The 12190-nt window shown below is 35.0% G+C and overlaps 1 protein-coding gene across 8 annotated transcripts in view; it reads left to right on the top strand.

Annotated features, from left to right (window-relative positions):
• Window positions 1-12190, top strand: part of NAV3 (neuron navigator 3) — an 850089-nt gene that overhangs the window by 631691 nt on the left and 206208 nt on the right. For all 8 annotated transcript variants that reach the window (XM_074402523.1, XM_074402524.1, XM_074402522.1 and 5 more), the window contains one exon: window positions 3666-3805. In XM_074402523.1, coding sequence (XP_074258624.1) covers window positions 3666-3805 — 140 coding nt within the window. The remainder of the gene's footprint in view (window positions 1-3665; window positions 3806-12190) is intronic.

The raw sequence follows: 12190 nt of genomic DNA, 5'->3' as shown, positions 1-12190 counted from the left end.
CATGACCTATAAGAGTGTTTTGAAAGAGTTTGACTTTTTAAAAATGTTAAGTTGTTGAAGGCATGATGGTAGCATAGAACAGCTGAATAAAGCCACAGCAAAAGAGTTTTACCCCTCTGATTAGTTTGAGATTCTTTGTGTCATCTCACTCACTGGGGAAGTATCCAGCGGGGGTTTATTAGTTATTGTTCTATTGATAAATCGTATTATGCAAAGTTTGACTGCAAGGACTGCTTCTGATGCTTTGACTTGAGGTAGGTGCCTTTCTCCTTGCCTTGGCTTTGTAAATTATATTCATTTCCAGAGTAGACAAAATGATTCTGGAGAGACAAATTTTAAAAGGCAAATTTTAAGTATAATTAAAAGCTAGATAAATGATATAAATTGTGATAGATAAGGAAGAGTGGCCTGCCATACACAATGAGCATTTTTATTACACCTTCTAAGATTTAGGCATGTAAAATATTTTAAGTACTATATTTTAATAGAACTCTCTCTGTCTCTCTCTCTCTCTCCCTCTCTCTCTCTCTAACTCTCTCTCTCACTCGCTGTCTCTCTTGCTCTCTCTCTGCTCTCTGCTTCATTTCATTTCCCTTTTTATTACTTTGATTAATAATCTGAAGGCCTGCTCTGGCCGCCTGTCAAATTAGGGTAATGAGAAGAGCAAATGTACTTTTACATTTGTTTTAATTTGTTCTTCTGAGGACTCACGATCATTTGACTTCATGGGTTGCAGTGAAGATTAAAATGTATTTTAATTATTTTCTGGAAACAGGTCAGTTTGCACTATAAGCAGGGCAAGTTTTGTGATAAAATTTGTTTATATATGTGAGTTTGGGATGACCTTTTCTAAGTCTATGCCTATGTCTACAGGAATAGATCTCAGATTTGTGATGATTAGAACACTTGACCAAATTCATTAGCTGGTTCTTCTACAGAGTGCAATCACTGGTCCTTTAAGTTCCTAGCATCTGTGGTTATTGTGCTATATTTACAAACCCTTGTAAATTGACTTGAGCAAAAATTAAATGCTGGAATCATTTGGAAAAGAGTCTAATCTTTTATATGACACAATATCTAATTAGCAAACCAGCTAAAGGGACTTTTTTTTTTTTTTTTTTTTTTTTTTTTTTGAGACAGAGTCTGGCTCTGTTGCCCAGGGTCAAGTGCAGTGGCATGATCTCCGCTCACTGCAACCTCCACCTCCCAGGTTTAAGTGATTCTCCTGCCTCAATAGCTGGAATTACAAGCACCCGCTGACATGCCCGGCTAATTTTTGTATTTGTAGTAGATATGGGTTTTCACCATGTTGGCCAGGATGGTCTCGATCCCCTGACCTCATGATCTGCCCACTTCGACCTCCCAAAGTGCTGGGATTACAGGCATGAGCCATTGTGCCCAGCTGAGACTATTTATCAGCCAGATGTATTTAAAGTCTAAAATATAATTCACATTTTGAGGCTATTAACCTTTCCAAGAAATCAACACTTTTGTTTTTAAGTTGGTATTTGTTTTTCTTTCCTGTTAGTCACTCTATTTTATAATAATTTTTACTATTATAAAAGCACTTACATTTTTTAAAGGTGGTTTGAATTTCTAATATTCTGTGAAAATGGTATGATCAAGTAGTATTTTAAGGTAAGTTAATTTTGAGCATATAACAACTGGATTGTGAAATTTTGATATATTGGATACTAATATGAGAGACATTAATAATCTTTGCTTAAAGATTTTATAAAAGATGATTATAAAATAAGTGCTATATTTGTGGATTTTGAATTCTTATTTCTCTTTTCAAGTAAAATTTTTCAGAGTAGTACACAGTGACATTCACATGGTGGCAGCAAATACTAAACAAAACTTTCAACATCATATTTTCTAAATAGATCTTAGAATGTCAATATTAGTTCTTGGCTGGGTGTGGTGGCTCATGCTTGCAATCTCAGTACTTTGGGAGGCCAAGACAGGTGGATCACTTGAGATCAGGAGTTTGAGACCAGCCTGATCAATATGCAGAAACCCCATCTCTACCAAAAAACAAAATTTAGCTGGGTGTGGTAGTGTATACCTATAGTCCCAGCTACTCTAGAGGCTGAGGCAGGATAATTGCTTGAACCCGGGAGGTGGAGGTTGCAGTGAGCCGAAATCATGCCACTGCAGTTCAGCCTGGGTGACAGAGTGAGACCCTATTTCAAAAAAAAAAAAAAAAAAGAAAAAGAAAAAAAAGATGTCAATATTGGTTTTAATTTCTAATTTTTAATTTATAGATTAAGTGTACCTATATAATATATATTAGCATTATAAAATCAAAATCTAATAATTGCACATTTTTGTCACAATACATGACATAATTGATCACTGAAATTTTAATGTGGAAATTGCTTAACAGTGAAATGAATGATCCAAACTGTTGTTTAATTATAGTTCCTATAAACTAACAGTAAGTTATAACCTCCGGTCAAACCACCTCTAATTATAAGATAGTCTGTTTATATTTCCTCGTATCCTATCCTTCATACACAAAGAGTACTTAAAGCTCTTGTCACTAGTGTAAGCATGTTTTAAATTATCATCCAGCTAACAGTGATTTTCTTCTGAGATCTGCATCCTTTCTTGTCATATCTCGTCTGTGATGAGTTGGCCAGACTTGTGAGATCACCAGCTAAGTCTGGATGCTTATTTCTGGCAAGTACATGAAAGACGTTTTTGTTTTTGTTTTCTGTTGCCCAGGTTGGAGTGCAGTGGCACAATTTCCGTTCACTGCAATCTCCACCTGCCAGATTCAAGCAATTCTCTTGCCTCTGCCTCTTGAGTAGCTGAGACTACAAGCGCCTGCTCCCACACCCAGCTAATTTTTCTATTTTTAGTAGAGACGGGGATTTTACCGTGTTAGGAAGGTCTCTATCTCCTGAACTCGTGATCCTCCCACCTCGGCCTCCTAAAGTGCTGGGATTATAGGTGTGAGCCACTGCGCCTGGCCAAAAGAGGTGGTTTTTTTTTTGTTGTTTGTTTTGTTTTGTTTTTTTTTTTTTTTTTGAGGCAGACCAGTCAAATATAACTTAACTCATGACCTGGGTGTTGGTACCATGTTTTCATTAGGGTAGGTAACTAACTTAGATATTCAGTGAGCATTAGCTATTCCCTCTTGTTCAGTAATGTCTTTTGTGATTAATATCCAAGCAAACCTACCACATAACTTCCTACAATAAAAACAAATGCCTTATACATTGAAAAGAACAACTTAACAACTGAAATAGATGATTAATATGCCGAGAACATAAAGCTAAGTGTTATTGTTTCCTTTACATTTTACAAAATTGTTACAGTAATTTTAAGGCAAATTTTATTCATCAGGGATGGGGTGAGTATGACTTTTTTAGTTAAGGTTTATTTTAATTATTCTACATTATTACAATTTTGGTGGCACATGTTTATTGAAAAGCGAACAAAATTTTTCTGAAGATCTCCAACATAGTGCTTAGCTACTTGTCACTTCTATCGCCTTTTTCCGTTAAATAGATTTTAGAACATTATATATTGTGAATTTCTGACTTATGTGTCCCTACTCAGTACCTCCTGCTCCTTACCTTTTTGTAATGTAATTTACATTTTTTTGGTAATGTAATTTGTAAAATAATGATGTAATTTTTCTTATACTATTTCAGGCTTCCAGGGCCCTCTAGGGTACCTGCTGCAGGCAGTAGCAGCAAAGGCCAGGGAGCCTCTAATTTAAACAGAAGAAGTCAGAGCTTTAACAGCATTGACAAAAACAAGCCTCCAAATTATGCAAATGGAAACGAAAAAGGTAAGTGTTTGTTACGTCATTATGACACAAGTCTAACATGAGTCTTGTGAATTACATGCTAAGTCTAATATCTAAGCAGGGTAACAGCTTTGGGCCTAGAGGTGTTAGCAGTGGAGTTTCTTTGTTTCTCACCCGCCCCCTCCTGACTGCCAGCTTGCTTATCTGAAGAACATTTTAAACAAATATACTCATTTGTTTTAAAGTAGTTATATATGCAACTGTAAAAACTGTTTCTCAAAAACAGGTCCTTCCAAATGCATGTAAATCACATTTTCTTATGCCTTTTTATGTTTTTGAAAATGTATCCTGAAATCATAAGGCTACACTGAATTTATCTGAATCCTTAGCTTCAGTTAAGGTAAGAGCTGTAAGTGTTTTTTGGCAGTTAAGGTTGGAACATCAAAAGTGGAAACATAATTATGGTAGGTTTTTATCTTTGCAAGCAGCAGATCCCAGAGATACTGTAAGTTTTCATATGTAAAAAGGTAAATTATTCATATTTGTTTTCTTTTCTTGAAATAGTGCATAACACAAATATCAAATCACAAAATCAAGAACATTAAGTGAGAGTGTGTGATATCATAAATGAACTGTATACCACGTAGTCCTCTGTGATGTGCAAAGTGGGCATTTAAACAGGTGCTGATCTGATGCTTGTCACCGAGTATCAGCGAGGACGGGCAAAGTGTGTGTAATTTACACCTCAGTCATGAGGAAATCAAGAACTTTTGCTGTTATAAGTAGTATGGCTGTGTGAGGAACTAGGGTCTTCTGCTGGATTATAAGGAAATATTTTCGGATCAAAAGAACTTCAGACTTTTCTTCAGAGTGTTGGGCTCTGCAAGGAAAAACACATGAAATTAAAAAGTGGCACAAATGTTTAGTTTGCAGAACATTTGGCAAATTGGGATTGAATAATTCAACCATGTGGGAACATTTTTGCTCAAAATAGATAATTGCAAATTGTTTCATATAGGCAAATGATTAGACAACTTCCTCTTATTCAAATGTGAATGGACAGATGTGATTTAGAAGTTAGTAACACACTGTTATGTGAGAATGTTCCCCTCTGCCTAAACCAAAGTGGACAGACTTTAAACTTCTGAGAGCAGAGGAGTGTGTGTTAAGATTGCAATATCCTGAGCTCTTGAGTTAAATGGAAAATGAAAAACAAAAGTGTATGTTTGGAAGTTAGAAATGTTGTCTTTAAAATGATGTTTTAGATTTAAGATCACAAGAAATATTACTGAAGACTGATACTCCTCCTGAGGCTAAGAGAGATGACAGTCCCTCATATAAAAAAAAAAAAAAAAAAAAAAAAAAAAAGAGCCAAATGCCCTCATTTCCTGACTTTTCTGGAAAGTAGTATAAAAATTCAGGCTACTATATCCTGTATTTGCTGGAAATTTCTAGGGTAAGCTAATTGGCTTAGAAATAAAGATGTGTTAATTGGACAGCCAAAGTATCTGATTAAGCAATACCATACACCATTATTAATATTCTTGCAAGAAATTACTAATAATGTTTGTGAAGAGACTTAGAAATGCATTAGATGAACTTACACTTTTATATCATCATTTATCTGCACCTTTCTGTACTGTGAAAGTACTTTCCTTAACTTATTTCTGGCATCTGAAAGTAAAAATCCGATGATAGACAAGTATTAATATTTTTCCGTGGCCACTCAATTCATACATGCCTTCCCGACCTGTGCTTAGAAACTAGTGCAAAATTAGAAAATAGCAATATTGATAATCACCACAAGGTGGAGACAGATACCATGTAATATGCAGTCTGCTCATGTAAAGCACATTTCCTTAGAGCTTTTATATGATATAATAAAGACATCTAAAATTTGTCTTACATGCAATATGAAAATTGCTATTAAATGTGGAGTTAAAACTTTATGTCAGTGCATTCAATACCAATGTTTGTCAATTACTCCTTATATCATGTTGTATTTCTAAAATATTATCTTAAATTATAAGAGCAAACTAGGTAATAACATGTTACATATAAAACAATTTATAATTTATTCTGTATTCAAATGGTACATCTTTTGATATGCAGATCTCTAGTTCTAAAATAATTTTTATAAAAGTATACAAATCCATCTTCTGATGAGTTGATCTCTATCACAAACTAGTTTGCATATATAACTTGGATGTGACCAAGCAAGATGAAATTTAAGAACTTTTAATAGTTATGGGATTATGCTGATAGAATTCAGAAGGCACTAACTTGAATATTCTTATTCTTATTGCTTTTTCCTTTTCAGTTATTAAAAATCAGAATATTAAAATTAATAATTTAAGTTATTTTATTTGCAGGATTAACCAGATTATCTGTGATGTGTTCCCCAAATGCTTTTAAGTGGAAATATACTTTATACATTCTTTAACAAGTCTGAGGTCATGAGTTACATAAATTGATTCAGGAATCTATAGAATCTGTAATACGTAGTAAAGATTTATTCATAATTAAAACAATTTCACTTCTATATTAAAAAAACAAATTGTTGAAGCACAGTGGCTTTTCATATGTGTGATTTGTAAAACAAATTAGCTTTTGTAAAGTGATATGACACTTAATGAAATCAGTAGAGAATTACAAACTGCACTTCAAAAGATACATCTAATATTTTAATAATAATGACGTTTGAAAAAATAGTGTACTCATTTACAATTTCATTAAATGAATTAAAATATCAGTGCATATTATAGTCGGTTATCACTGGCAGAGAGGGCTGAAATAGAAATTTACAATGGAATGCAATGCCATCTGAGCATTCTGCTGAAGTGACACGTGGAAACAAATTTTTTAGCAGAAGTGGGGAAACAGAGACAGCATCATTTGTAAAGCATATCTTTTGAGGGTCCTTCACTTTCTTCTCCTGATGACCTGCCATTCAGAAATTGACAATGAATAATACACTCTGACACCAGCATTTGTCAATTTGCCCAGCAATGTATGAGAGTAGTCTAGACAGATATATGTTCTGAAGAAAACCAAATACCTATTAACTGGAAATCAAATCTTGTAGAAACTATGCCATGGTTCATTTGAACATATAATTTGCATGCCTGAAGCAAGTTACCTTAAGAAATTATTCTCGTTTCATAAAATTTATATTAACAAATCTAAAAATGCAAAATACCTTCATATTATTATGAATTTATCCATAACTTTATTTGGTATCCAGTTTCTGAATTGTGATCTATAAACATCAGTCATTTGATGGAGTTCCTTAGTGGAGAGGTGTTTTAACATGTTGCTAAGAAACATGTCCCAGCACCAGACAGGATACTACCTACCATCTTTTTTGCCATTTCTCACATGTGATTCTTATATTGTACCCATTTACTCACTGAACAGGGCTCCTTTCTCTTTGTCTAGATTCTAATCAAGTATCTCCTGGTGTGAGAGCTTTTGCTTTTATTTACACACAGTATTAATAAGATAGATGCCAAGGATTTAGCCACATTTTAATTCAATATTATACAGCTATCAGAGTTAATGAGAATTAATATTATATCAGAATTAATATTATATCAATATTATATCAGAGTTAATGAGAATTATATATTAGTTATTAAATTTGGGCAGTTTATTCCACTAAAACATGGATGTCTGGCTCTTAAACACTTTTTTTAATTACTCAGAAATTACAATAAAGTCAAAGAACTGAACTGTTTTCAAGCCAATGCAAATGTGCTTTAGTTATTATATTGCTTTACTGGTGATTTAATTATGCTTTATTAATTTTTATATAAGCCTAAAATACATTGTCAGTGCCATAATTTCAGGGATCTTAGGGTTCTTTCCATGAGTTACCATATCTAGGTGCATATATATAAATACATGCATATATATAAATACATATATATAAATACATAAATCTATCTGTATCCATGTATATATCAAGTGATAAGACTAAATATACTTGGGCATATGTGTTGTTTGTTTATGCATACATGCACACGTATTGAGGTTTCCACAAAGTGTATATGCCTGTACATAAATTACATACTGGCTGGTGGGTGAAAGTAAGCTTTTTTAAATTACACAACTCTCCACAGAGCGGCAGTCTAATATTGCAAATGGTACAATATAAGCATGTACAGAATGAACAGCTCCTCCAGGATCCCTATAAAACACCATCCCATGTTTCTGTCGAATCACTATCAAATTGATGACTGAGGCCATACACAAGCGATTATTTATGCAAAGCAGTGCGGTGAGTTGCATGAGGAGCCACTTAATACCAAGACATATTTAGATTTGAATGCCAATCTTCTTCAACTTAATTTTTTTTAAGTATTTTGGTATGTTATTGCCAAATTAAAGTCTAAATTATTTATTGAAATAAGTGGCATAGCCACATTGCTTAATTATTTTCCTCTTCTCACCATGATCTGTAATGCTTAAAGTATCCTATATTCAGCAGGGATCATCTATATCACTGAAAACAATGCCTGCCATGCAGGAAATACTTTAAAAACTAATAGTGGCCGGGCGCGGTGCCTCACGCCTGTAATCCCAGCACTTCGGGAGGCCAAGGCGGACGGATCACAAGGTCAAGAGATCGGAGACCATCCTGGTCAACATGGTGAAACCCCATCTCTCCTAAAAATACAAAAAATTAGCTGGGCATGGTGGCACGTGCCTGTAATCCCAGCTATTCGGGAGGCTGAGGCAGGAGAATTGCTTGAACCTGGGAGGCGGAGGTTGCAGTGAGCCGAGGTTGCGCCTCTGGACTCCAGCTTGGCACCTGGTGATGGAGTGATACTGTCTCAAAAAAACAAAACAAAACAAAACAAAACAAAAAAATGGTGCTTTTGTCATCATGTTTGTTGTCACTTCATGTATTTCAGAGATGAAAGCTAGTTTGCTTATCAAAGCAACATACTAGTCAGTGAGGAAAAAGAGATAAGCAGATTAAGAACCATTTCTATGTCCTTTCTCAAACGAATAGCACTCTTGGTAATGTGGTGCTAACTCTACAGCTAACTGACGTTCCAGAAAGAAATGTCCCAATCTAAACTTTCCATATGGCTGCTGTGACTGCCACATTTACATCAATATATTAATTTTAGAACTAGGTTGGCATTGTTCTCAAATCATCAATGTTATTTATTGGCAAGATAACTAGACATTAGCTCTGTGAATTTAGATGTTTGGCAAGCGTGAACTAATATCTATTCTCACATCAATGCAGAGGAACGGGCGCAAGTATGGTGCTAAAGAAGATGGTATAAAGCACCTGAATAACGTGTCTTGTGTGATATTCCCCCATCTATATTCTGCTCACCGAGGAAGAAAAAAAACAAGGAGTTACCCAATTAACTTGATATGTGACAAATGCAGCTTGCTAGAGAGCCATTTCAGCAGAATTTCTGGCATGCAGTAAGCCTGTGGAAAGAAGAGAGTGAAAATCTTCCAAATTTTTGAGTCAGATGAAAATGAGTTTCAGTTTTGAGTTTGTTTTTTATAAGGTTTGCTATGTGTATGATTGGAGACAAGTTACTTTATCTTTCTAAGATTTCATTTCCTCGTTTTTAACAAGAGGTACCATAAGTATATTGTAGGTTATTATGGGCTTAAATGAGATCCCGTGTATGAAGTACTTATAAAGTACTTGGAATCAAGTAAGTAGAAGATGAATAATATTATTTGGTTATGGTGGAGTTGGCAATGGTGAATGTAGATGTGGTACAAGAAGAGAAGGCAGAGGAGAGGGAGTGGAAGAAAATTGCTATTTGGGGACCATACCTAGCACGTAAGGCTATAAGCAGAGGTGCTCCATAAAAATGCAAGATACGAATCCATTTCTGGAATGCCTTTAAATATGTGCATTAGAAATCTGTTATTTTCTCCATTTTGAGATTCATTCATAGTCAGAAGTTGAGTTATTAACATTCAGAAATATGACATTGAGACCAGGCTACTTATTACTGAATTTATAAATGGCAAAGATTATAATTTGTGACCACATTTGCTCTGTAGAAACTACAGGTGCTGCCATTTCAGCTGCTGTTGTGCAATCCTTACTGTGAGGAGTCCAGAGAGACTCTTATTCCAGTGCCTTCCTGATGTATGACAACCTATGATTTGCCCTCTTAATGAAATCTGAAGCACCTCATTGCCTCTATATAGGGACAGCCTGTGGACAGATTTAGAGCAGAGCTTTGGGAAGTGTCTTATATGTGTGTACTCGCCTGAGAATGATTTTACAGCTGCTGTTATGACCACTACTGTGGGTTGGATGTGAATGCCATAATTCAGAGTCCCTATTGTTTCATTTTTGAGTGCAGTGATGTTGAAATTCCTCTTCTGTACCTGAACTGCTATAGCAGTCTGTCTAGCTAATGTGCTCAACTTGTTTCTCTTTTCTAAGAAAAGAGCACCTTCTCTTATTTTCCTTGTTCATCAGCCACTTAAAAAAGCATCCCGACTGGTTCTTTTCTACCCTCTCCGCTCAACCCCACCAAAGCTCCCAGGCACACTCTTACTTCTTAACTAAGTTGCAGATGCACAGAAGATACACACTAAGTATGTGGCCAAAAAGATGAGGAAAAAATGACATTAGGAAAACCTGATGAGTTTGTTTTGGTTTTAGAGATTATTTGAAGCAAACTGCTAAACATCCAGGTGAACTCAGAGCTGGCCAAAGTTCTGAAGGTTCAGTGAAAAAATGTTAATCCTGCATAGCTATGAAACAGTAAATAAATTTAGCAATTTGGGGGACTGTCATAAGAAACAGCCCTTTATAACTAAAAAGGCCAGCAGTTTTCAGAATTTGTGAGTCTGTTCAACCCTTGCTACTCTAATATGATTTTTGCGTGAGCAGCACCAGCATCATCCAGAAGATAGTTTGCAGTACAGAAACCTCAGGGCCGACTGCAGACCTGCTGAATCGTGATGTGCATTTAACAGGATCCTCAAGTGTTGCATGTGCACATTAAAGTTTTGAGAACAACTGTGTTAACCACTTAGAACATTTGACATTCTAAGAAAATTATAGAGCTTGGGCTGTAGAGTGACAAAATGTGGGATGAAAGCCTAGCTCATTAGATATTGAAATCACCGAATGAGACTTACCAAGCTCTGTTTTCTACAAATGTGAATTAGGAATATGAGCCCTTCCCACTTCACTGGGCTGTTGTGAAATAATGCAGTTAAAGAACCTTCAATAAAATGTCAATTAGCATAATTATATTTGTAATAATTATTAATATATTCATTATAGAATATAAAACATCACAAGTAATATTTTGTTTAGGCAGAGTCTTACTCTCTCACCAGGTGGGAGGGCAGCAATTAAATCTCAACTATTTTCTATGTTTCTATATTCAAGGGAATGTTGTAATTGATAAATCAGTGAACTTACCCTTCTGCATTTGAGGAATGGTATGATATAGTGGTTGATAGGATTAACTTAGAATTCAAGCAAAGTTCAGTGCTCAATTGTATAACCTTGGCCAGATGACTTAACCTTTTTGTGCCTCAGTTTTTTTTTATGCATAAAATAGGGGAAGTAATAGAAACTTCATACTGTTGTTGGGAGGATTAATTGACTTAATACATGTGAAACATTTCAGTGCCTGGCATGTAGCAGGTGCTATATACATGGTATAACACAGAATAATACAGGCATGGTCTTTGCTTTCATGGAATGCACAGTATTGTGGAAGTAATAGGCAGTTACAATAGAGTGATAATAATTATAATAGAGGGAATGGTAAGCTACCGGAGAGAGTAGAAGGGCCACCTAATTTAGACTTGATGTTATGGGGTTACGATGTTGGTGTGGGAGTAATTTTTTCCCTCTGAGGAAGGAAGGTCACAGCTGACACTGATGAATAATGTGCTTCTACCTACAGGTAGTCAGTGTACTCTTATCTGTTACCAAGGATCATTTAAATTATGAGGAAATGTTATTAGTCTCTGAAAGGGACCTGGTGGTGAAATAATCTTGAAATTACTTGTACTCATAACATAGATAGTAAGCAAAATATTGGAATACAGTCACAGAAAGTGAATGTATTTGAGTAATTGAAAGCTTTCAAGCTTGTTGGATTGATCTTGGACCTCAGTCAATATATCCGTTGTTTTTTTAGAACACTTTGGTGTTTGTGTATGAATCTAATGAATTTTCATAAATATTCCAAACAGCACAAATAGACTTTACATGAATATTTTTAAAAGATCAATTTCTTCTTATATGCTTAGAATTTATACAATATAAGCATTCCAATGTTTCAGTGAATGGCAAGATTGAAATACAGAATATATAGGTAGGGTCTTTTATTATATTATTAGTATTAGTCTTTGCTAGTTGAAACGAGGAACTGCAGAGAGATAGTAAGAATTAGCAGTCATTGT

The sequence above is a fragment of the Saimiri boliviensis genome, chromosome 7, assembly GCF_048565385.1.
Source record: "Saimiri boliviensis isolate mSaiBol1 chromosome 7, mSaiBol1.pri, whole genome shotgun sequence".
Taxonomy (NCBI): domain Eukaryota; kingdom Metazoa; phylum Chordata; class Mammalia; order Primates; family Cebidae; genus Saimiri; species Saimiri boliviensis.
This window is presented reverse-complemented; position numbering and strand designations above follow the sequence as displayed.